Raw genomic sequence first — 25,860 nt, 5'->3', positions numbered from 1 at the left:
GCCGCGCCTCGTCAAATCACAGCAGCCAGCAGCTCCACCAGCAGCAGCCAAACACAAGCGCCGGGACAGGCGCCAAGGAGGGAAGCTGCTGCGGTCTGCTGCTGCGCCTGCGCTGGCACGAAACGAGGCACGCATGAGCAGCACAGCCGCCGGCAAGGTAGAGAAGTGGGTGGGCGCAGGCGGGCCAGCAGCGCGGCGCAGCGCCCCCTACATTTCGGCGCTAAACGCACCGGCCCTGCCCGGAGCCGCGGCAAAGGTGCAAAAGAGCCGCATGCGGCTCCGGAGCCGCGGGTTGCAGACCCCCGAACTATACGGACCTTTGTCGGCAAGGTGATGTCTTTGCTTTTTAAGATGCTGTCTAGGTTTGTCATTGCTTTTCTCCCAGGAAGCAGGCGTCTTTTAATTTCGTGACTGCTGTCACCATCTGCAGTGATCATGGAACCCAAGAAAGTGAAATCTCTCACTGCCTCCATTTCTTCCCCTTCTATTTGCCAGGAGGTGATGGGACCAGTGGCCATGATCTTAGTTTTTCTGATGTTGAGCTTCAGACCATATTTTGCACTCTCCTCTTTCACCCTCATTAAAAGGTTCTTTAATTCCTCCTCACTTTCTGCCATCAAGGTAGTGTTGTTCAGTCGTTCAGTCGTGTCCGACTCTTCGTGACCCCATGGACCAGAGTACGCCAGGCACGCCTATCCTTCACTGCCTCTCGCAGTTTGGCCAAACTCATGTTAGTAGCTTCAAGAACACTGTCCAACCATCTCATCCTCTGTCGTCCCCTTCTCCTTGTGCCCTCCATCTTTCCCAACATCAGGGTCTTTTCTAGGGATTCTTCTCTTCTCATGAGGTGGCCAAAGTACTGGAACCTCAACTTCAGGATCTGTCCTTCTAGTGAGTACTCAGGGCTGATTTCTTTGAGAATGGATAGGTTTGATCTTCTTGCAGTCCACGGGACTCTCAAGAGTCTCCTCCAGCACCATAATTCAAAAGCATCAATTCTACGGCGATCAGCCTTCTTGATGGTCCAGCTCTCACTTCCGTACATTACTACTGGGAAAACCATAGCTTTAACTATACGGACCTTTGTCGGCAAGGTGATGTCTTTGCTTTTTAAGATGCTGTCTAGGTTTGTCATTGCTTTTCTCCCAAGAAGCAGGCGTCTTCTAATTTCGTGACTGCTGTCACCACCTGCAGTGATCATGGAGCCCAAGAAAGTGAAATCTCTCACTGCCTCCATTTCTTCCCCTTCTATTTGCCATCTATCTTAGTTCTATTTGCCTTCTATCTTAGTTTTTTTGATGTTGAGCTTCAGACCATATTTTGCGCTCTCTTCTTTCACCCTCATTAAAAGGTTCTTCAATTCTTCCTCACTTTCTGCCATCAAGGTAGTATCATCAGCATATCTGAGGTTGTTGATATTTTTTCCGGCAATCTTAATTCCGGTTGGGGATTCATCCAGTCCAGCCTTTCGCATGATGAATTCTGCATATAAGTTAAATAAGCAGGGAGACAATATACAGCCTTGTCGTACTCCTTTCCCAATTTTGAACCAATCAGTTGTTCCATATCCAGTTCTAACTGTAGCTTCTTGTCCCACATAGAGATTTCTCAGGAGGCAAATGAGGTGATCCGGCACTCCCATTTCTTTAAGAACTTGCCATAGTTTGCTGTGGTCGACACAGTCAAATGCTTTTGCATAATCAATGAAGCAGAAGTAGACGTTTTTCTGGAACTCTCTGGCTTTCTCCATAATCCAGCGCATGTTTGCAATTTGGTCTCTGGTTCCTCTGCCCCTTCGAAATCCAGCTTGCACTTCTGGGAGTTCTCGGTCCACATACTGCTTAAGCCTGCCTTGTAGAATTTTAAGCATAACCTTGCTAGCGTGTGAAATGAGTGCAATTGTGCGGTAGTTGGAGCATTCTTTGGCACTGCCCTTCTTTGGGATTGGGATGTAAACTGATCTTCTCCAATCCTCTGGCCACTGCTGAGTTTTCCAAACTTGTTGGCATATTGAGTGTAGCACCTTAACAGCATCATCTTTTAGGATTTTAAATAGTTCAGCTGGAATATCATCACTTCCACTGGCCTTGTTGTTAGCAAGGCTTTCTAAGGCCCATTTGACTTCACTCTCCAGGATGTCTGGCTCAAGGTCAGCAACCACATTTCCTGGGGTGTATGAGACCTCCATCAAGGTAGTATCATCAGCATATCTGAGGTTGTTGATATTTTTTCCAGCAATCTTAATTCCGGTTTGGGATTCATCCAGCCCAGCCTTTCGCATGATGAATTCTGCATATAAGTTAAATAAGCAGGGAGACAATATACAAATTTGTTGTACTCCTTTCCCAATTTTGAACCAATCAGTTTATTCCATATCCAGTTCTAACTGTAGCTTCTTGTCCCACATAGAGATTTCTCAGGAGACAAGGAGGGTGGGGGGCGGGCAGGGTTGCTGCTGACCCTCCTGCTCTCTGCCACCTGGTCAAACCTGACCCAGCAAAGGAGCTGCTGCGGCCGGGAGTGCCTTGCCACGCTGCCAAGGGCTGCTCTCTACCGCCTAGTCAGTAGAGCGGCTGCTGTCGGGCGTGAGGTGTGCTGCGGCCGAGGAAGGTGGGCAGCAGCGCAGCCACCCCCTTGCTTGCTCTTCTCCCCTGGTTCAGGGCAGAGCTGTGCCAGGCACAAGCGCTACAGCCAAGGCTCAGCACCTTCTGGTGCAGAGCCAGGCTCCGATGAAGGAGTCTGTGGGTGGGTGGGGGGCTCCTGTTTGCAGCCAGCTATGTTTCGTTGCGTTTGTTGACTGAACTAAAAAGTTTCAGTATGTATTATGTTGACTTGTTGAGGTTAATTAACTGTCAGGCAAAGTTATTAAACTCATTTTAAATAATAGTTTTTTCGAGAAAAGTGCCGTGAGCCCCAATTTTTTAAATTTTATTTTAAAAACACATGCTTTTGCCTTTTTGTCACCCCCCTCGGTGATGACACCCGGGGTTGACCGCACACACCGCACCCCCCTTCCTATGCCACCAGGGGGGGCCATTCCAGCAGCAGACCCATCTCCATTTTGTCAACCTGTCAGTCACAGTCAGAAGTCTCTGCTGGTCCAGAACTCCAAATCAGTAGGATTCCCCAACTAGAGCAAAGGGGCACTCTATAAGCTGAGATTCTTGCATCGCAGGGGGTCTGACTAGATGACCCTTGGCATCCCTTCCAACTTTCCAATTCCATGATTCGTTGGATATTTTTAAAGAGATGTTGGCTGGCCATCTCTTCAAGGATTCTTTAGCTGTGATTCCTGCATTGCAGGGGACGTGGCCAGGTGACCATGGGGTGTGTGTGTCCCCAATTCTGCAATTTATGATTCAAAGTACCCATGGAGACTTGCTCCCAAGTAGTCCTTTGTGTGAGAGCTGAGGGGTTTCAGGTGTCCCCGATTACACTTTCAATGTTGGTGTCTTTGGGATGAAGGTCATTGAAGTCCGGTAGTGTTTTCTGTGACAATAAAATGCTTTTGCTTAGTATCACATGCATGAGAAGTGCATGGGATGGAAGGTCTCACAGCATCACCACCCCAAGGGTTCTGCTCCCTCATTTGTTTTCTAGCAGGAGTAATTAACCCCCCCCCCCAATCTATGCATTTGGATTCTCACAGAGAGAGAGAGAGTCAGTTGTGTCCATTTTCCAAGACTGCTAGATTCTTTGAAATGGGTATTATTGCTTCTGGTCAGGGGTTGGGGAGATAAGCCCCTGTCCAAACACCTTCCAATCGCTGGGTCTCCAGCTATTAGCTGCTAGGGCAATAGATTCCTCTGGCAACTCTCCTATTTATGTTATTCATTTCATAAAATTCATACGCCAGTTGATTCTTTAAAAAACACTCAAAGCTGTTCACAAAAAAAGATAAAGCAACAACATTATCAGCAGTTACAGGTAGGTAGCCGTGTTGGTCTGCCATAGTCAAAACAAAATAAAAAAATAAAAAATCCCTTCCAGTAGCTCCTTAGAGACCAACTAAGTTTGTTCTTGCTATGAGCTTTCGTGTGCTGAAGAAGTGTGCAAACAAACAGGCCAAGCCCTACGCCAAAGGATAAATGGACATAAATCTGATATCAGGAATCACAAAGCAGAGAAACCAGTAGGAGAACACTTCAGTCTCCCAGGACATTCTATACAAGATCTCAAAGCAGCTGTCTTACTACAAAGGAATTTCAAAAATAGACTGGAAAGAGAAGTTGCTGAATTGCAACTAATTACCAAACTTAAAACCATGGAGAAACCTGGTCTGAACAAAGACATTGGATTCTTATCTCATTATACATGACAAAGCTATCTTTAGCCATCTCACCCCTTGCTTTTTCCTGTAAGACCAATTGCAGTCGTTAACAGTCATCAACAGGTTTTCCACACCCATAAGCCAATCCCCCATTCCCACCACCCTTCTGAGTAATACCCCTCCCCACCCTCTCAGGGTCTGGTGACTTCTTGTTTCAGTGTATCTGAAGAAGTGTGCATGCACACGAAAGCTCACACCAAGAACAAACTTAGTTGGTCTCTAAGGTGCTACTGGAAGGAATTTTTTTATTTTTTATTTTGTTTTGACTATGGCAGACCAACACGGCTACCTACCTGTAACTGGAAGTATATAAAACTGTAGCCACAAGCGGACACCAGGTATCGAACTGTTTCCTCTGACAATCCAATACAGAAAACTGTAGAAACTTCACAAATTATCTCCAGAATTCAATGGTTTGACGGATTTCCTTGGCTCCTCTGGAAGAGGGGAATCCAGGTCTCCCCTGCCTCCAGAATCCTTTAAGCATAAGGTCACACCCTCCTTCCCCCTCCACAAGGTGTGAACTTGGCCTCACTATAGGAGGCAGGAGGCAGTTAGGGGCAGCACACACCCCAGGCAGAAACCCATCGTGATGGTGGATTGAATCCTGATACTCTCAAAGGAGAAGTGCAGGGGGGGTGTAAACACTGTCATTGTTCATTGGGGAAGAGGGTAGTTTAAAGGTGTTGGGAACTGGGGTGATTGACAGGGGTGGACGGCAGTTTCATGTTTCTTCACGCCAATCACTCCTCTTCTGTGACATATCTGTGATGTATTGATGCTGCTGTTGGAAATGTATTATGGGGAAAGGGGAAGAAGTCTTAAAAGTTCGTGCCACCCCATGCTCGGGGTTCCTACTCTTGGTGTGTTTGAACCTCTTTGCAACAAGAAGGATCCGGTCTACAGACATAGAATCCTAGAATCATAGATTTGGAAGAGACCACAAGGGCCATCCAGTCCAACCCCCTGCCAAGCACTGACCACTGTTTTGCTTCTGTAACTTGGCTGGAGACAGGTAGGTAGCCGTGTTGGTCTGCCGTAGTTGAAACAAAATAAAAAATAAAATAAATTCCTTCGAGTAGCACCTTAGAGACCAACCAAGTTTGTTCTTGGTATAAGCTTTTGTGTGCATGCACACTTCTTCAGATACACTGAATTCTGAATTTGGGAATTACAAATTATCACTAAACTGAAAACTACGGAGAGACCTGGTCTTAATAGAGATATTGGATTCCTGTCTCATTACATATGCTAATCATCCGCATATTATCCCTTGCTTTTTCCTGTAGGACTAATTGCAGATGTTAACAGTCTTCAACAGGTTGACCATACCCATTGAGCCAATCACCCATTCCCACCACCTTCCTGAGAAAAACCCCACCCCACCCTCTCACTATATATATAAGGGTCTGGTGACTTCTGCTTCAGTGTATCTGAAGAAGTGTGCATGCACACGAAAGCTCATACCAAGAACAAACTTAGTTGGTCTCTAAGGTGCTACTGGAAGGAATTTTTTTTTAAATTATTTTTGTTTTGGCTGGAGACTCCTCCTTTTGCTGACTGGAGAGACCCGTGTGGCGTGGCACCCCAACGAGCTGGGCAGCGGAGTAAATCCTCACCCCAGGATTTCTTTTTCCCTTATCATACCGCAAAATGGCAATTAGACATTCCATTTTGGCAACTGCAGCCTTGGTTTAAGGAGCCATTTGGCCCCTAGTTTATATATCGTGAGTTTCCCGCACTGTGAGTCGTGAGCAAATCCCAGCAATTTCGATGGTGCTTACTCCTTAGTACAAAGCAGTGGGGGCTGGGGGGGGGGCCTGCTGTTGCAGCCTCGGTCCTCTGCTGAGCTTGTAGCGCGATCAGGACAAGGGAAGTGCTGACTGCAGAGTGAAGCAAACATGACAGGTTTTGATGTGCCAAAGGGCCGCCGCTTTCTGCTTTGGCATCGGAGGCCTTTGCGATCCCTCATCACAGAGACGCCTCCAGTTAACCGTTACCTAATAACATCCATCTTGGCCCAGTAAGGAAAAGCTCTGCACAATGTTATCCTATTTAATCCGTTCCGCAGGCCTGTTCCGCGCGGCAGTCACCGGCAGAGATGCCATCGGCAATCTGTGCAAGTCGGTAAATAAATGATGTGGGATGAAGGCTCTGGTGAGCGAGCGGAGGAGAACGCAGGGAGCTTGAGAGAGAGAGAGAGAGAGCGCAAAAGGGAGCCTGAGACAGCGTCGGGGCCTAGGTGGTCTTTGGCTGTCCCATGGGAGGTGGAACAAGCTTGTTTTCTGCTGTCCCAGAACCAATGGATTCAAGTTGCAAGAAAGGGAATTCCGATTAAACATTAGGAAGAGCTTTCTGGCAGTAAGAGCCATTCAACTGTGGAACGGTCTCCCTCAGAAGGTGGTGGAATCCTCTTCATGGGAGATTCTTAAGCAGAGAATGGATGGCCCTCAGAGAGATTCTTCAGCTGAAGTTCCTGCATTGCCCGGGGCTGGACTAGATGGTCCTTTAGGTCCCTTCCAGCTCTACAATTCTGTGATTCTGTGTCCTCCTGATGTGCTCTTTTGCCTCCTAGTCATCTTCTGCAGCGTTTTTCTCTATCCAAGCCTCTCCATAGCTTTTGAATCTTTCCTAGAGTGGTGTAGTGGCTAAGAGCGGTAGACTTGTAATCTGGTGAACCGGGTTTGCGTCTCCGCTCCTCCACATGCAGCTGCTGGGTGACCTTAGGCTAGTCACACTTCTTTGAAGTCTCTCAGCCCCACTCACCTCACACAGTGTTTGTTGTGGGGGAAGAAGGGAAAGGAGAATGTTAGCCGCTTTGAGACTCCTTCAGGTAGTGATACAGCAGAATATCAAATCCAAACTCCTCCTCCTCCTCCTCCTCCTCTTCTTCTTCTTCTTCTTCTTGACTGCTTCAGTGTGTGTGTGTGTGTGAGAGAGAGAGGGGTGTGTGTGTGTTTCTTCTTCCGTTTCATCCCAAACAGCAGGGGTTAAAACATATGTTAGTATTTCTGTTCACCTCCTCTCAAAAAGCATAATGTAGAATTGGAAAAGGTTCAGAAAATGACAGCCTTAATGATCACTGGGATGGAGTGACCCTCCTCCCCCCTTTGAAGAAAGCCTTTTACTCAGGTGAATGCAGACACACCTGTGTAGCTGTCTGTGCACAGGCTGCATACCATAGAGGGACTCTCGTAGGAGGAAAGGTTGCGATGTTTGCGGCTTTTTAGTTTAGTGAAAAGGCAAGCAAGAGGCGTCATGATAGAACTTTATAAAATCATGCCTGGCATGGAGGAAGTGGATAGAGAAAAGTTTGTCTCCAAACGTGGACATCCAAGAAGCTGAATTTTGGAAGTTCAGCACGGATGATGATGATAATAATAATAATAATAATAATAATAATAATAATAATAATAATAATAATAATAATAATTTATATCCCCGCCCTTCCCCGCCAAACTGGGCTCAGGGTGGCTAACACCAATAAAATCACAATAAAAACATAAAACAATTCATTAAAATACAGATTAAAATACAATTTAAAATTTAATTTTGACTGCAGCCTCATTTTTAAGTAGCCCACCAATCACATTCATACCCCGTCCATCTGGCTGGGTTTCTCCAGCCACTCTGGGTGGCTCCCAACAGAATTAAAAGCACAATAAAACCTCAAACAATGAAAAGCTTCCCTAAACAAGGCTGCCTTCGGATGTCTTCTAAAAGTCAGGTAGTTGTTTATTTCCTTGACACCTGATGGGAGGGCGTTCCACAGGGCGGGCGCCACCACCAAGAAGACCCTCTGCCCTGTTCCCTGTAACTTCGCTTCTCGGCACTGGACCTCTGTGTCCGGCCAGAACAATGGGGGTGGAGACCCTCCTTCAGGTACATACTGGACCAAGGCCGTTTAGGGCTTTCAAGGTCAGCACCAACACTTTGAATTGTGCTCGGAAACATACTGGGAGCCAATGTAGGTCTTTTAGGACCGGTGTTATGTGGTCTCGGCGGAAGCTCCCAGTCACCAGTTTAGCTGCCGCATTCTGGATTAGTTGTAGTTTCTGGGTGACCTTTAAAGGTAGCCCCACGTAGAGCGCGTTGCAGGAGTCCAAGATAAAAGAAAGTCCTTCTCCGCTCCCTCAGGAGGCAGTGATGACTACCAACTTGGATGGTTTTAATAGAGGATTGGACAACCCATGGCTATGGATGGCAATCGATGGCTAGCAGCCATGATGTCTGTGTTCTGCTTCCACCGCTGGAGCCTGCAGTGCTTCCAAATGCCAGTTGCTGGAGACCTTAGGAGAGAGGAGAGCTCTTGTGTGGAAATCCTGCTTGCAGGTTCCCCACAATAAGCGCCTAGGATGGGACGTCTCATTTGGTTTCACTGCAAAACTTCTGGGGCTGGTGGGAATTGTCTTCAAAGATATTTTGAGGTCTCCCTGGTTGGAGAAGGCCGCTGCAGAGTGTCCTTTCTTTGCACACCCTCCAGCTCTGGATTTGCAAGGCAAGTCTAGCCCAGAGCAAGCGAGGGGACGGTTCAGATTCTGGAGAGGATCCTGTTCCTTTGGCAGGCAATGTGTTATACACAGAGCCTGTCTGACTGCTTGCAGTGACAATGACTCAGTGTGTAGCCAGGGACTTGGCCAGACACCAGGGGATTCTCTCAGACCCACTGCCTGCATTGGGCAGCTCTGCTGTCGCCCTGGCCAATATTGAGGTTGCTTGCCACAAGCTGCCCGTGCACAGCTGCAGGTTGGACCTGGGAGCTAAGTGGGGCTGGTGGGGTTTTTTTCCCCCTAGCCCCTGAATGATCTATGCCAGGCACGTCCAACTCCCAAGAGACTGCGATCTACTCACAGTGTAAAAAGACTCATTGCCAGGAGTTGTTGAGCCACTCCTCAATACACCTGGGACACCCCTGCAATCTACCAGTAGATCACGATCTATCTGTTGGATATGCCTGATCTATGCTAAGAACATAAGGAGAGCCTGCTGGATGAGGCCAATGGCCCATCTAGTTAGTCCAACATCTTGTTCTTGCAGTGGCCAACCAACCAGATGTCAGTGGGAAACCTGCAAGCAGGATTCAAGCACGAGAGCCCTCTCTCCTCCTGTGGCTTCCAGCAGCTGGTAGCAGCAGTGATGATGATAATAATAATTTTCTTATTCATTTTTTAAATAAGAATTTATTAAATTTTAACAATAAAAACATACAAAACACCACAAACACTACAAAAAAACTACAGAAAAAATACAAAAAAACCTTACAAACAAACACTTATTTAACTATCCTTATCCTCTTTATAAGCATTATTTTGGGACCTCCTCACATCCTCTCTTCTGCGTTCATTTCTAATCTTCTTTAGTAACTTTATAACATTGTAAAATCTTCTTTCTCACAACTAATCTTAATCTTTAAAGAATAATTTTCTTATTCATCCCCCAGCCACTCTGGGCGGCTCCCAACAGAACACTGAAAACAAGAGTAAACTTCAAACATTAAAAACTTCCCTAAACAGGGCTGCCTTCAGATGTCTTCTAAAAGTCAGAGAGTATCCACTGATAGCCCTCTCCTCCTCCATGAATTTGTCTCATCTTCCTTTAAAGCCATCAAGGCCGGTGACCATCTCGCTACCTCCTGTGGCAGGGAGTTCCATGGTTTAACAATGTGCTGCATGGAGTAGATCCTGCCATGTGACTGTGTGATATGATCACACAGGATGGCACAGATCCATCCTACTCATGTATGCCAATGCAGGAGGGGAAAGAAGAATTCAAGCGTTCCATATACGTTTGTGCATTTGCAGATTCAAGCATTACAGTCACTTTCCAGCTAAATCAACTCTCAAACTGACTTGGCAGATACCCTGGGAAATGCCCACTTACCGTATTGAGGTGTCATCTGGCTTGTGTGGCTTGTTTTTGGGAGGGGAAAATGTTTGGAGTAAAGGTAAAGGTAAAGGGACCCCTGACCATTAGGTCCAGTCGCGGAAGACTCTGGGGTTGCAGTGTTCATCTCGCTTTACTGGCTGAGGGAGCCGGCGTCCAGCTTCCGGGTCATGTGGCCAGCATGACTAAGCCACTTCTGGCGAACCAGAGCAGCGCATGGAAACGCCGTTTACCTTCCCACCAAAGTGGTACCTATTTATCTACTTGCACTTTGACGTGCTTTCGAACTGCTAGGTGGGCAGGAGCTGGGACCGAGCAACGGGAGCTCACCCCGTCGCGGGATTCAAACCGCCGACCTTCTGATCAGCAAGCCCTAGGCTCTGCGGTTTAACCCACAGCGCCACCCACTGTTTGGATTACATGTTTGCAAATCTCTGTGTGTTTTTATAAATGGTGTTGGAGATACAATCAGTGTGGAAACTAGGCTTGCTGTCACTGCTTCCCTGATGTGCCACCTGCGCCCCTCTCTGAATCTTCATTGCTTTAGTCAGGTTGAAATTAACTCAGTTAAAACCTTTCACTTCTTCAGTGCAAATATTTGACAATGCTTTGTGGAGCCCCCACTCCCCATCACCCTTCTGTCTTTTTGCTTGGATTTTTGCAAGCAGCTGAAAAATCATTAAAAAACAAAATAAATGGGAACTCCCAGGCCTCCCCAAAAGCCAAAGGCTCAGTTCACATGCACAAGCCCCACCAAAAATGGATGTGAGTTGCACCGATGCAGAGGAGAATGTCCCGCCACCTTTGCACTACCGTAGAAATGTAGAGTTGAAAGGGGCCCCCAAGAGTCATCTACTCCAACCCCCTGCAATGCAGGAATCACAGCTAAAGCATCCAGGACAGGTGGCCGTCTAATCCAGGGGTCAGCAAACTTTTTCAGCAGGGGGCTGGTCCTGTGTCCCTCAGACCTTGGGGGGAGTGGGGGGGCGGATCATATTTTTGGAAAAAAATGAACAAATTCCTGTGCCCCACAAATAACCCAGAGATAGATTTTAAATAAAAGGACACATTCTACTCATGTAAAAACACGCTGATTCTCGGACCGGATCCGAGATTTAGAAGGCGATTGGGCAGGATCCGGCCCCAGTGGCAGAGGAAGCCTCTCGGCCGCCCGGGGTGGCAGAGCAGAGGCACCCCCCCTGGGGGTGGGGCGTCACGACGTGTGTCGGCTACAATACACATGCCCAGAATTTTCGGGCATGCGTAGTGCATCAGGGGCGGCACTGCTGCTCCCGCGGGGGAGTGGCGGGAGGGGCTGGGGAGTGTCACCCCCCTCTCCTGGAACCCAGGGTGGCCTGTCCCCTACGCCCCGCCCTTCCTACACCACTGTCCCGCCCCCAGGCCTTAGGTTGCCTACCCCTGATCTAATCCCTGCTTTAAAATCCCAAATGGTGGAGATTCCACCACCTTCTGAGCTTGTCCATCCCACTGTCAAAGTTCTTCCTGATGTTTAGTCGGCATCTCCTTCCTTGTAACTTGAATTAATCGGTTTAAGTCCTCTTTGGACCAGGAGAAAACAAGCTTGCTCCATCTTCCGTGTGACAGCCCTTGAGATGTTTGAAGATGGAGAGCCAGTGTGGTGTAGTGGTTAAGAGCGGTAGACTCGCAATCTGGTGAACCGGGTTCGATTCCCTGCTCCACATGCAGCTGCTGGGTGACCTTGGGCTGGTCACACTTCTCTGAAGTCTCTCAGCCCCACTCACCTCACAGAGTGTTTGTTGAGGGGGAGGAAGGGGAAGGAGAATGCTAGCAGCTTTGAGACTCCTTCGGGTAGTGAAAAGCGGGATATCAAATCCAAACTCTTCTTCTTCTTCTTCATGGATCTGCTATCACCCCTCAGTCTTCTCTATCACCCTGTTTTGTAGGAGTCTTTTTTTAAATGTTTAAATAAATGTTATTTTATTAATAGACAAAATAAAGATAAGGGGTATAAAGAAGTACTGTTACTGCAGGTAGAAAGCTGTTGGGCATTGTCGTTCAACTTCTTGTTCCAAAACATTACAAAAAATTGTCAGTTTTCACATAAACCTGTTAGGCTGGTTTGTATGTATTCTTTTGCAATAAGTCAGCTTGATCATAATTCATTTGCATCAATTTTTCTCAAACATAGTAGGATGTATGCTTTCGCCTCTATGCCCTCCTTTGCCCCATAGGAGTGGAAGAGAGCCATTCAGTTCTGCAGGGGGAAGCTGGTTTGGGGGTGCTAGAGGAGTCCCCCAATGTCCTTCTAGACATTGGGAGCAGAGTCTTCTCCCCTCTGTGTGGCCGCATCCCTTCCTTCCTGGGTCCTCGGTTCCTTGGTCACGCCGGGGTGTGACAGCTTCCTCCTCCTTCGGGCTAGTGCTTTTCCCCATTGGGTGGGGGACGGTGGGATTACTGAGGGGGGTGCGAAGAGGCAAGGGGGCAGCAATGGGGAGCTGGAGATATAAATGCCTATCAGACTTTGACATCCAGCATTGCTGGAACAACTCCATCCGTTCTGTGGCATCAATTAAGCTGAATCGTTTTAATTGGATTCTGGATAAATGTGCAGTTAGTTGTTGCCATTTTGAATTTTATTGGGTTATAATCGTATAACCTTTTGAAGCAGAGGTTGGCTGGCCATCTGTCAGGGATTCGTTAGCTGTGGCTTTCCAGGGGGTTGGGCTAGATGGCCCCTTGGGGTCCCTTCCAACACTACAGTCCTGTGATTTTATGATTCCTTAATGAGTCAGGCAAGCAAGCCACTGCTCTAAATAATGTTTGTTTGTTTGTTTGTTTTACATCGGTTTGGGATGAATTTATGGAACCAAGGTGGCCTGAATGTTTGGGAGCCGCTGCTCTGGACAAACGCCAGGGTTAGTTAACCTGCCCCCTCCCTCTCTCCCTTCCTCCTTGCAGAACCCCAGCTGAAAGGAATCGTGACAAGGTTATTCAGCCAGCAGGAATTCTTCCTGCAGATGCACCCAGATGGGACGATTGATGGGACGAAGGACGAGAACAGCGACTACAGTGAGTCTGTCTCTCTCTCTCTCTCTCTCTCTCTCTCTCTCTCTCTCTCTCTCTCTTGGTTATAAATCACACCCATTGCCTGGCCACCCTCACAAACAGGCACTTCATGGTGGTCCCCCCCCCTTTTCAGTGTTAAATTACAGCTAAGACAGCTGTTCTCTGCACTGAGTCCCCTGTCAGCGCTTCCCCTTTAAATAAATCTCTCCCGCATTGCTATTCTCACTTTCTTTCTTTCTTTATATATTTTTTGCCCCTGACGCTGCAGCTGCTGTCTGGGGGTGGCGGGGAGAACAAAACTCTTGCTTCCCAAGGAGGGATGCCAAGGGAGGAAGGGAGGCAAGAGAGATTTATTTGGATGGCAGATTGACTGGCTGGGGGGGGGGAGGAGGAGGAGGAGGAGGCTGAGTGGAGGCAGGGCGGTGCTGCTGCTCCTCTCTCTCTGCTAGGAGGTAGGAAGAATATTCTAGCAGCCCCCCCCAAAAGAGAGAGGCTTAGGCTTTGGACACATGGAAATAGGGCAAAGAATGGGGTCGGGGGAAGTAGTGAGACGCTCAGGGGTCCTTTGTCCTCCCAGCATCTGATAATGGAGTCCCGGTCTGGGTTTGGCTCATTTCAAGATCGTCTCTGGAAATCCTTTTTAGTGTGCATTCATAAAAACATAAGGAGAGCCTGGCTGGATCAGACCAGTGGCATCCTGTTCTCACAAAATATCCATTATGGGAAATCCACAGGTGGGATCTGAGCACAGGAGAAATCTCCTCTCCTGTTGTGTCAAGCAAGAAGCATTCAGAAGCACTGATGCCTCCAAATGAGGAGGAAGAGAATGTCCAGAGCCTTCACTGCCTCCTGTGGGAAGGAGTTCCACAGTTTAACCATGTGCTGCAACGAAGAAGGACTTTCTTTTTCTGTCCTAAATCTTCCATCCTTCAGCTTCATTGAATGTCCGCGAGTTCTAGTGCAATGAGAGGGGAAGAAAAGCATGTTTCCCTATCTGCTTTCTGCATAGGCTTCTATCACAGCTCCTCTTCCTTGCCTGTTCTCTAAACTAGGAAGTCCCCCCAAGCTGCAATCTTTCATTTTAAAGGAGTCTCTTCTCCCCCAGAAATGCTGGATGGCAGGAAGGGGGAATCTGCAGGCGCTCAGGCAAAACCACCTCAGAGGACCAACCCTACAGACCCCTCTTAAGCTTTCCAAGTGGCCGGAAGGCCACCTGGACTAGCAGAAGCATGTTCTGGAGAACCTCCTTGAGCCTTGAGCTTGTTTTACATCTCCGTGAACAGGCAGCTCACACTCCCCAGCCATGCCCAAAACTAGGCTTTTGCCAAATTATCTCTCATCATTCAAACACAGAAACAACCTAGTTGCATTTTTGAATGTATTTATTTTTTTGTAGAGAGGAATGCATTAATTCATGTTGAGGGACCCCCCAGGGCAAGCCGCTGCTTTCACTGGAGGAGTCTGCCTCCTTGCGTGGTCTACACTCCCCCCACCCCAAATCCCTGGGAATAATAGTCGGATCGCGTGTTAACACGATGGAGCCAGAGTGTGTCTTCAAGACCTCTGACCACCTTCACCAGCCTAGGGCCTTCCAGATGTTTCGGTGCAGGCTGGCTGGGGCACGTCTTGTCGGAGGATTTATTGGAAATTATGGAACGAAAACTGGAATGTGTGGGAAGGCTGTGCTTGCAAGAGAACCATGTAAGCAGGAGAAACTGTTGGAGGAGGAAGGAGAGAAGGATGAAGAGCTGTCGTTTGCTTAAAGTCCAGAGGAGGGCAACCAATTTGGTCAAAGGCCTGGAAACGATGCCTTATGAGGAACGGCTTAGGGAGCTGGGTATGTTTAGCCTGGAGAAGAGAAGGTTAAGGGGTGATATGATAGCCATGTTCAAATATACAAAAGGATGTCATATAGAGGAGGGTGAAAGGTTGTTTTCTGCTGCTCCAGAGAAGCGGACACGGGGCAATGGATTCAAACTACAAGAAAGAAGATTTCACCTAAACATGAGGAAGAACTTCCTGGCAGTAAGAGCTGTTGGAATTGGCTGCCAAGGAGTGTGGTGGAGTCTCCTTCTTTGGAGGTCTTTAAGCGGAGGCTTGACAGCCATCTGTCAGGAATGCTTTGATGGTGTTTCCTGCTTGGCAGGGGGTTGGACTGGATGGCCCTTGGGGTCTCTTCCAACTCTAGGATTCTAGGATTCTAAATGCTGCTGTGTCTTGCACCCACCATGGCACTTTCTTCTCTGCCCCAAGCAGGTTCAGTGGCATCTGTTGTGATGCCATTCCTGGACTGGAAAAGCCTGCTGCAGTCGTTCATTTGCTGGTTGGTTCAAGACTGGATTACTGCAATGCTCTCTGTGTGGGGCTTCCCTTGAACTTGACCTGGAGGCTGCAGTCAGTGCAGAATGCTGCAGTGCAATTGCTGACAGGACTGAGGCCTGCAAGATCTGTACTGGTTGCCAGTTTGCTGCAGGGCCATGTTCAATGTGTTACTATTAGTATATAAAGCCCTTGGGACCAGATAATAATAATACTAATAATACTAATAATAATAATAATAATAATAATAATAATAATAATAATAATAATATATTTATACCCCGCCCACCTGGCTAGGCTTCCCCAGCCACTCTGGGCAGCTTCCAACAAAAGAATGCAATAAAACATCAGTCATTTAAAAAAAAACTTCCCTAAACAGGGCTGCCTTCAGATGTCTTCCAAACATCAGATAGTTGTTTATTTCTTTGACATCTGATGGGAGGGTGTTCCACGGGGCAGGTGCCACCACCGAGAAGGCCCTCTGCCTGATTCCCTGTAACCTCACTTCTCGTATTGAGGGAACCGCCAGAAGGCCCTTGGTGCTGGACCTCAGTTTACCTGTGAGATAGTCTTCCCATACAAATGCCCACTCGACCGCTTCAACGAAGGGCACCAGGGCACCATGTTTTTGGCTTGAGAAATGTGTGTTCTGATTTTTCAGTGCAGGGAACCCTGGCTTCGTGTCAGCATCCGGGCTTGCCACAGTTGACGCTTGCCTATGCCTTCCATCAGGTTTGGCTGGTGGCCCAGCTACACCCTTATCTGGACAGGAATAACTTAACTCCTGTTCCAGTTACAGGTGGGTAGCCGTGTTGGTCTGCCATAGTCAAAACAAAATAGGAAATTCTTTCCAGTAGCACCTTAGAGACCAACTGAGTTTGTTCTTGGTATGAGCTTTCGTGTGCATGCACACTTCTTCAGATACACTGAAACATCTGGTGACTTCTGTTTCAGTGTATCTGAAGAAGTGTGCATGCACACGAAAGCTCATACCAAGAACAAACTCAGTTGGTCTCTAAGGTGCTACTGGAAAGAATTTCCTATTTTGTTTTAACTCCTGTTGTCTATGCTCTGGTAACCTCAAGGTTAGATTACTGCAATGCGTTATACGCGGGGCTGCCTCTGAATACGGTTCGGAAACTTCAGCTGGTGCAGAATTCAGAGCGAAGTTGCTCACCGGAGCAAGACGGTTTGAGCATATTACACCGATCCTGATCCAACTGCACTGGCTACCAATTAGTTTCCAGGCCCAATTCCAATTACTGGTTTTGACCCATAAAGCTTTAAACGGCTCAGGACTGCAATACCTCAAGGACCGCCTCTTTTCACATGGACCTACCCGGACCCTGAGATCATCTTCTGAGGCCCTCCTTTGTGTGCCTCCTCCTCGAGAGGTCTGGAGGGTGGCAACATGAGAACGGGGCCTTCTCTGCAGTGGCTCCCCATCCGTGGAATGCTCTCCCCAGGGAAGTTCACCAGGTGCCTTCCTTATACACTTTTAGGCACCAGGCAAAAATGTTCCTTTTTAACCAGGCCTTTGGTTGACCATCCTGACATCCAACACCCTTTTAGAATGTGGTTTTTTTTTTTTTTTTGCAGGGGCGGGTTATTGGGTTATTCCTTTCGGTTTGACTTTATATGTTGTGGTTTTGTTGTGAACTGCCCTGAGACCTCCTGGTATAGGGTGGTGTATAAGTTGTATGAATGAATAAATAAATGAAAGTTTACAGGTCCTGATTTGGAGAGGGAGAAATAACATCGCTGGAGGGAGCTTAGAAAGTTGATTCCACGTCGAGGTTCTCCTTGTTGATCTTGAAGAGGGTTACCCTTCCTCTTCCCCCTTGTCTCTGAGACAGCCCTTCACCGCAAGACAAATGGATCGCAGAGAATGAGTGATGGCAGCCATTTACCTTCATTATCTGTAGTGATGTGCTTCATTTTTTCCCAGTCAAAAGTGCTTATAAATAGACTTGTTAATTGCACGATTTCAACGCACTGATGTAGCACCAAAGGTTTAGAAATTGTTTTCTGCCTAGACTGGCTGTGCTTCATAAGAAGGTCGCCCATCTCTCCCAGACGACTTCCAGATGAGACTCACCCTTCCAGTTTCAGTTTACATATTTTAATTGGAGATCCCCCCACCCCTCTTATTTGGAATTCTTCAGTTGTCCATTGTCCATTCTCCAGAGGCAGCTTAAGCTGGTTTTCTTGGAGGGGGGACAGTGGGAATCGCTAGGGACAAGGGAGTGTCAGGGGGTTTCTGGAAGTGTAGACCACATATAAAGTCCATCTCCAACTCCTTAAAAGATTCTACCAATGGTGTCTCTGAAAACTTGGAAGACAGGCAAACTAATGCCAGTGGAAGAAGCAAAGATCACCAGTGTCGAAACAATGATTCTTCAACATCAACTTCGTTGGGCTGGTGATGTTGTGCGGATGCCTGATGATTGTCTTCCAAAGCAACTACTCTATTACAAACTTAAAAATTGAAAGCGTAATGCTGGTGGACAACAAAAGAGGTTGAAAGATTGTCTCAAGGCAAATCTTTAAAAAATGTAGTATGAACACCAACAATTGGGAAACACTGTCCTGTGAGCGCTCCAATTGGAGAACAGCCTCTACCAAAGGTGTTGTGGGCTTTGAAGACACTCGAACTCAGGACACAAGGGAGAAATGTGCCAAGAAGAAGGCATGCTTGGCAAATCCACACCGTGATCAACTCCTGCCCGGAAACCAATGTCCCCACTGGAAGGACATGTGGATCCAGAACTGGCCTCCACAGTCACTTACGGACTCATTGTTAAAACCGTGTTTATGGAAGACAATCTTACTCGGCTACGAGGGATCGCCAAAGGAGGAGGAGGTACAGATGCCTACCAGACTTTGAAAAGCTGCCTCCGGTTCATCAGTTTTGTTAACTCAATTAAACTAAATAGTTTCAACTGCATTTTGAATAAAGGTGCAATTCATTGTTACTGTTTTGAATGAAGTGTGCATGCACACGAAAGCTCATACCAAGAACAAACTCAGTTGGTCTCTAAGGTGCTACTGGAAAGAATTTTCTATTTTGTTTTGATTATCTTCCTTAGTGGGTCATGCAGATCGCTATTCTGAACAATGTTTTTTGTAGGGTGGGAGACACTGGGGGTGAGTTGATGGAAGCGTGGGGGGGGCAGTGGCCCCCAAAAGTACCACTGATTTAAAACAACAACAACACATATATTTTAAAAAATCAGCACGAATCCAAGGCAGATACCAATTGGGATAAAGATTGCATTTCTTTCTTTATATATGGTTGGAAGTCCAGCAAAAGTCCAAAACATCTGGAGGGCTCCAGGTTGGCAAAGGCTGATAGGGATGTGGGCACAGGGAGCCTGAGATGTGATGCTTCTTGTCTTGGATTGGAGTGCTGGACTCAATGGCTTTCTCCATGTTCTTGCTCCTCCTGGCAATTTAAGCTAATCCCCCCTCTCTCCCCACTTCTCTCCTCCAGCTCTCTTCAATCTAATCCCCGTGGGTCTTCGCGTGGTGGCAATTCAGGGGGTGAAGGCTGGCCTTTACGTGGCCATGAATGCCGAGGGCTACCTCTACAGCTCAGTAAGTTCACAGCGTGGCTTTGACCTTGTCTCTGGGGCTGGTGGGATCGAACCAGGTTGTTTTTGTTGATCATTCATGGGCAGGGGCAGAGCCACATTTAGGTTTGGTGAGGCCCTCAGCTCCTGAAGGGAATGGGGCCCTTTATATGTCCCAGCTGTCCTTTGTCAACAACAAATTGTCGCTGTTTTTTGTGTTGAATATATGCTATATGGTCATTTATGGACCTCAGAGGTATCTCAAGCCATTGACACATGCAGAATGTAGGCACCCTATATATAGAAAGGAGCAAACCAGTGATATTTGAGGGAGCAGGCGAGCAGGCGGGGCCCATGACCTACATCATAGGAGCCTATGCAACACAAAACACTGTTGCTGGATGTAGGTTTTATTTTATTTCTTTTTCATCTTATATTTTGGAAATGTACATCCAGTTTTTTTTTCCTTTAAATTTTTTTTGGGCCCCCAAGATAGTGGGGCCCTAAGCTATAGCTTGTTTAGCTTATGCATAAATCCGGCACTGGGCAGGGCAAAGGCAGACACAACATTTTTAATGCAGGAGATTCCCCCCCCCTACTCTGGTGTGAACTTGACCTTCACCTGGGCTCTCTGCCTTCAAAAAAAAGAAATTAAACAAGCTCATATAAGTTAAGACATATTATATACTGTATCGCAAAGCTGCTTGGGAGAGGGAGAAGGTGTGTCGGTGATGTCACAGGTGCTGGCCAGGGCTGCCTTCCCCTGGTTCTTCTTGCTGAAAACACATGGAGTGGTTTGCAGTGGAAGCTAGTCTGTTAGGACAAAGGGGGCGTTGCCCCACCAATCTTGGCCTCCCCTTGTCATGCCAGCATCTGCCTGCCTTCTTCCTTACAACCAACCGGGGCCCCAGGAGAGCACTCCTCCTTAGTTTCAGTGTTGACCTTGAGAGCCAGTGTGGTGTAGTGGTTAAGAGCGGTAGACTCGTAATCTGGTGAACTGGGTTCGCTTCCCCGCTCCTCCACATGCAGCTGCTGGGTGACCTTGGGCTAGTCACACTTCTCTGAAGTCTCTCAGCCCCACTCACCTCACAGAGGGGGAGGAAGGGAAAGGAGAATGTGAGCCGCTTTGAGACTCCTTCGGGTAGTGATAAAGCGGGATATCAAATCCAAACTCTTCTTCTTCTTCTTGAATACTGTAACTCAGTAGGGTTGTCAGCCCCCCAGGTCTGAGCTGGTGTCCCGGTTTGCCTGCCCCCTCCAGTTGGTAGATGGAGGGCTTGAATAATGATGGTGATTATGATTATTACCATGCATGGAGTTTGCGAGCTTCAGCCCAACAGGAGCTGGCTGCAAATTCTAGAAAAGACACTCTGGAGAGGCTGTCCTCTTCCTCTCCCCTCTCCCAATTAACCTCCGTCTCCAGATCAAATTATAGCATAGATACTTGGGTGTGTGGGTGTGTTTGCTGTCCTCTCCTCTGCTGTCCCATTTAACCTCCATCTGTAGGGCCCACCCCTGTGACATCATCATTGCCCACTCCCATGACATCATATGGGGCTCCCCCTAGGTCTCAGATTTAGGCCCTGAAATCTCTAGGTCCGTCTCGTTCTTCACCTGGTAACCTTGGAATTATTGGGCTCTGTCTCCATGGGCACCAAGCTCTGCTGAGTGTTTTCCCCCAGCTGCCCCTGGCAGAGAAGAAGGTGACAGTTTTCCACCTGACCTAAGCACAAAAGTGAAGGCAGAGGCAATGTTGTATATGAGATAAAGAGCTGAGAGTTGAGCCAAAAGGTCCCGCCAGCCTTATGACACAGCTCTAGGACTTCTTTGCAGAAGGCTCCTGGCAGTTGCCCAGACCTCGTTCCCTGGGCTTGAACCCCAAGGCCTGGCACGACTCTTGCAGTAGATGATGTCCCAGTGACAGATCATGGTCCCAGGATGCATTTGTGGCTGGGCCATATTCTGTATGCAGAGGAGCCACCTTGAATTAGCATATAGATTGATTATAATCCAGAGGAATTCTGTACAGGGATAGGAACAATAGGAGCTGACCCTTTCCAGAAAGCAACAGGAAGTGGGCATCTCAGGTGGGGGTTCTGCAAGTGCCGCTCAATGTGGGAGATGGGCTTGAAGCAAGGAGGGTCCCCACTTCAGTTCAGTAGTGCAAGCCACAGAAAAAACAAAATCCCCAGTGAAACGAGATCTTTTTTTAAATGAGTGCCAAGGCTGTGTTTGCCTACTGTTTCATCTCGTTCTGCCCCGCACCGAAAGTGACTTGTGAGCATTTATCGTGCAAACCAGTGGATTCCACAGTGGGTGGGATTCCTAGTGGGGTGCTAAGAGGCAAGGGGGCAGCAAGGAGTCACTGGGGGTGCAAAAGACTCTCAGACTTTGAACAGCTGGCATCGCCAGACCAAGTTCATCAGCGCTGTACCCCTTGGTTTAATAGTTTTAACTGGCTTTGAATAAACGTGTAATTAACTGTTCCTGTTCTGAATGATGTTTTTTATAGGGTAGTGGGGACTGGGGGGATGAGTTGATGGAACCAAGGGGGCAGGAATCCACTTGGTATGAATCGTAATTTTGCAGCGTGCGATGAATCCAGCATGGGGTTCTCTGTGTCTGGATGGGCTGATGGAAGAAGGATTTGTCCTGTGCCAAATTTACCCAGATCCGTTGCTCACTGTGGGGAAGGTGGTGGGGTGGCAAGGGGCGGGCGTTGCAAGGCGGGAAATCGGAGCAAAGGAAAGGCTTTAAATCTTCCTATTTGACGGATTCCGGCACAATTGCTTTTTAAAATGGCATGGAAGGGCAGAGAGAGGTTAACTGCCAGGGGACTCATTTAAAATAAATAATTGATCCTTGCTGATTTATTAAATAGGACCGGTAGTTTGCTAGCGGTGTGTTCATGCTTGACTTTATTCCGCTTGATTGCTGCCTCATTAAAAGCTGTCATTAAGGTGTGCCTTTCACCCCGTCCTGCATCTGAGGTGCAAAATGCAGCTGGGAAAGATCCTGGCTCCATTATTTCGCATTGTGGAGCATGCAGCACTATGCATGGGCGCAGTCCCCTGGTACCCACTTCTTTAACTGCCCATCCTGCTCGGTGTAAGTAAGCCTTATACTTAGAAAGGCCTTAGGTTGCCTACCCATGTCTTAAACCAGGCTTCTTCAAACTTGGCCCTCCAGATGTTTTGAGACTACAATTCCCATCATCCCTGACCACAGATCCAGCTAGCTAGGGATCATGGGAGTTGTAGGCAAAAAAACATCTGGAGGGCCAAGTTTCAGGAAGCCTGTCTTAAATCTTCTCTGATGCACATAAGAAGTGGCCCATCATGTTCTGCAGTCCTGTTCCCACAGTGGCCAACCAGATGCCTCTTTGGGGAAACCATCAAGCAGGATTTGAGCAGCAAAACTTTCTCCTTTCTTGTGGTTTCCAGCAGCTAGTCTTCAGAAGCATTGCTCCCTCCGACTGGGGAGGGCAGAGCAGAGCCATCCTGGCAGGGAGCCACTGGTCGTTCTCTCTCCTCCTCCATGGATTTGTCCAGTTGTCGTTGAAAGCCATCCAACGTGGTGGATCTCACTGCCTCTTGTGGGAGCCAGTTGGTGAAGTAATTTCTCCTCTCCAGATGAAACATATGTGGCTCTGTCAACCAGGGGCGTAGCAAGGGGGGGGCGGTGCGCCCCGGGTTCCATAATGGAGGGGGTGACATTTTTTTTAATGCCTGCTCCGAAGGTCTTATCTTACTATACTAGGGATTATATAGCTATATATGAAATTTCATGCATATCGGTTAATATCTTGACCCTCCTCCACCAAAACAGCTGTTTACTTGGCTGTTTTCCTATGTCGTGAGGGCTGAAATTTCAGTTCCGTGGAGCACTTACTGTTCCCAACCCTAACCCTGTGGAAAGCCATCTAATTAGATTTTCATTTGATTTTGAGATGTTTTCAGGAGATAATTTAATTATTGTTTGATTTTATACCAATGTTATGTATCTGATGTTAGCCACCCTGAGCCCGACTTCAGCCGGGGAGGGTGGGATATAAATAAAAGTTTTTTTATTATTATTACTTGTTATTATTCCTTTGTAAGAAAATATGAAATAACGTAAAACCATTTTTGCGGGGTGGGGATCAATGGGGGGGTTGACAAGAAATTTTCCGCACCGGGTACCACCTGACCTTCCCATGCCGGGGGGGGGGGGGGGGACAATTATTTTTTTTTTGCCCCGGGTACCAATTTACCTTGCTACGCCCCTGCTATCAATCCCTCCCTGTGGTTTTCAGACTCCCCCCCAGTCCCAACTACCTTCCCCATTCATCCTCCAGTTTCTCCCTTGTTGTTGTTTAGTCGTGTCCGACTCTTCGTGACCCCCTGGACCAGAGCACATCAGGCACCCCTATCCTCCACTGCCTCCCGCAGTTTGGCCAAACTCATGTTAATAGCTTCGAGAACACTCTCCAACCATCTCGTCCTCTGTCGTCCCCTTCTCCTTGCGTCCTCCATCTTTCCCAACATCAGCGTCTTTTCCAGGGAGTCTTCTCTTCTCATGAGGTGGCCAAAGTATTGGGGCCTCAGCTTCAGGATCTGCCCTTCCAGTGAGCACTCAGGCCTGATTTCTTTAAGAATGGATAAGTTTGATCTTCTTGCAGTCCCTGGGACTCTCCTTGTCGTGGCGAAGGTGCTTGAATAACTCAGAGAAACTATGAGCTATGCCATGCAGGTCCACCCAAGATGGACAGGTCATAATGGAGAGTTTTGACTAAATGTGATCCACCTGGAGCAGGATTTTGAAAGCCCCTCCTGTATCCTTGCCAAGAAAACTCCATGGACAAAGACAACAGTTTCTCCCAACTACAGAGTTTTTCAAGTTTTTTGGGTTCACGTCTCCCTTGACCAACTACCATCTTTCTGCGGCACCCCTATGGGGCTCAGGAGCCCACTTATGTCCGCCCCCCTTGCCTGCAGAGCTCGCAGCTCCTCACCCTTTTCGAACACCCTCCCTTGCGGAGTGTTCCCTCAGCCTCCTCTCCTCTCCCCTCTCCTTGGGAGTCCTCCGGGCAGCCGCTGCTGCCGCCCCTGGTCTCTGAGCTGCCCCCCGCCTCACCCCAAAGAGAGGTGCCTCCTCACACTGCCCCACAGGGGCCTGGGAAGCACCCCCTGGCCAGCCTCAGAGGAGGGAGCGAAGGGAAGAGGGCCCACCAGTCAAGACACCCCAGGGTGCCACGCCACACTGGTTGGAAACCTCTGCCTTCCTAGATGGGGTGTGGGGCAGAGGAACGTTCTCCAGGATTTAGGTCTTCTCCGCCCGCATCCTTTCAAAATCCGGATCTGCTTTGCCGCCGACAAGGAAGTCCCTCGCTGCTTAACTCTGTCTCTTCATTCCCTAGGAGTAGGCAAGGGATAATTAAATTATTTACTGGAAGTGGTTTGGAAAGCAAAGAGTGCAGTCTTCAATATTTAAAATCTCATCTCCTTGCAGCGGGAAAGGGATTCTGCGCTGCTGATAGGAGTTACAGCTTCGTGTTGCACATCAAAGCCGATTGCTAATAAAGGCAAGGAATCGTTATGCAAAAGTTGTTGAGGGTTTTTATATATACAGTATTTAAAACCCCCCTCTAAACTGCGTTCTCTTTTTTTACCCAAATAAAACAGCTCATGTCCCTTTAGGATCATTTTAATTTCCTGTCTCAGCTTGGCCTCTTTATTCTGCTCCATCACTTTGCAGGATAATAAGCAGCCACCAGTGCCCCCCTTCCCGTGTCTTGGCAGAGGACTTCCCCCTCTTCCAGCTGTGTTGGAAGTAGATCGTTGCTGCCTCTCCACCTGGTACAACAGGCATCCCCAAACTGCGGCCCTCCAGATGTTTTGGCCTACAACTCCCATGATTCCTAGCTAACAGAACCAGTGGTCAGGGATGATGGGAATTGTAGTTCAAAACATCTGGAGGGCTGAAGGTTGGGGATGCCTGTGGTACAATTTCATCTCTGTTGGTTCAAGGTCCTTGCTTGGAATTGGGCAGGAGATGCGATTTTAGCAAGCTTGGTGAGCTTCTGGGGCTTAGCTTTGACAGGGTGCTATATCATAGGATTGTAGAGTTGGAAAGGGACACCCAAGGGCCATCTAGTCCAGCCCCCTGCAATGTAGGAATCACAGCTTAAGCATTCCTGAAAGGTGGCCACCCAAACTCTACTTAAAAACTTCCAAGGAAGGAGAGGCCACCACCTTGTGAGGGAATCTGTCCCACTGCTGAACGGCTCTCACAGCCAGAAGGTTCTTTAGTCAGAATCACCATTCTTGTAACTTGAAGCCATTGGTTTGGGTCCTGCCCTCCGGAGCAGCAGAAAACAAGCTTGCCTTGGAGCCTTTTAAGCAGAGGTGGGGGGGGCATGTGTCTTGGCTGCTTTAGTTGAGATTTAGTTGAGATTCCTGAGAGCCAGTGTGGTGTAGTGGTTAAGAGCGGTAGACTCGTAATCTGGGGAACTGGGTTCGCTTCCCCGCTCCTCCACATGCAGCTGCTGGGTGACCTTGGGCTAGTCACACTTCTTTGAAGTCTCTCAGCCCCACTCACCTCACAGAGTGTTTGTTGTGGGGGAGGAAGGGAAAGGAGAATGTTAGCCGCTTTGAGACTCCTTCCGGTAGTGAAAAGCGGGATATCAAATCCAAACTCTTCTTCTTCTTCTTCTGCATTGCAGGGGCC

The 25,860-nt window shown here is 48.0% G+C and overlaps 1 protein-coding gene across 3 annotated transcripts in view; it reads left to right on the top strand.

Moving 5' to 3' along the window:
- The window catches only part of FGF12 (fibroblast growth factor 12), a 215,718-nt gene that overhangs the window by 142,549 nt on the left and 47,309 nt on the right, over positions 1 to 25,860 (top strand). For 2 of the 3 annotated variants that reach the window (XM_033150935.1, XM_033150934.1), the window contains 2 exons: positions 13,154 to 13,264; positions 19,074 to 19,177. In XM_033150935.1, coding sequence (XP_033006826.1) covers positions 13,154 to 13,264; positions 19,074 to 19,177 — 215 coding nt within the window. Of the gene's footprint in view, positions 1 to 13,150; positions 13,265 to 19,073; positions 19,178 to 25,860 lie in introns of all 3 variants that reach the window. The other variant, XM_033150933.1, reaches the window with a different exon arrangement.

This window comes from Lacerta agilis, chromosome 5 (genome assembly GCF_009819535.1).
Source record: "Lacerta agilis isolate rLacAgi1 chromosome 5, rLacAgi1.pri, whole genome shotgun sequence".
Taxonomy (NCBI): Eukaryota; Metazoa; Chordata; class Lepidosauria; order Squamata; family Lacertidae; genus Lacerta; species Lacerta agilis.
The sequence above is the reverse complement of the archived record's forward strand: the minus strand, read 5'-3'. Positions and strand labels throughout refer to the sequence as shown.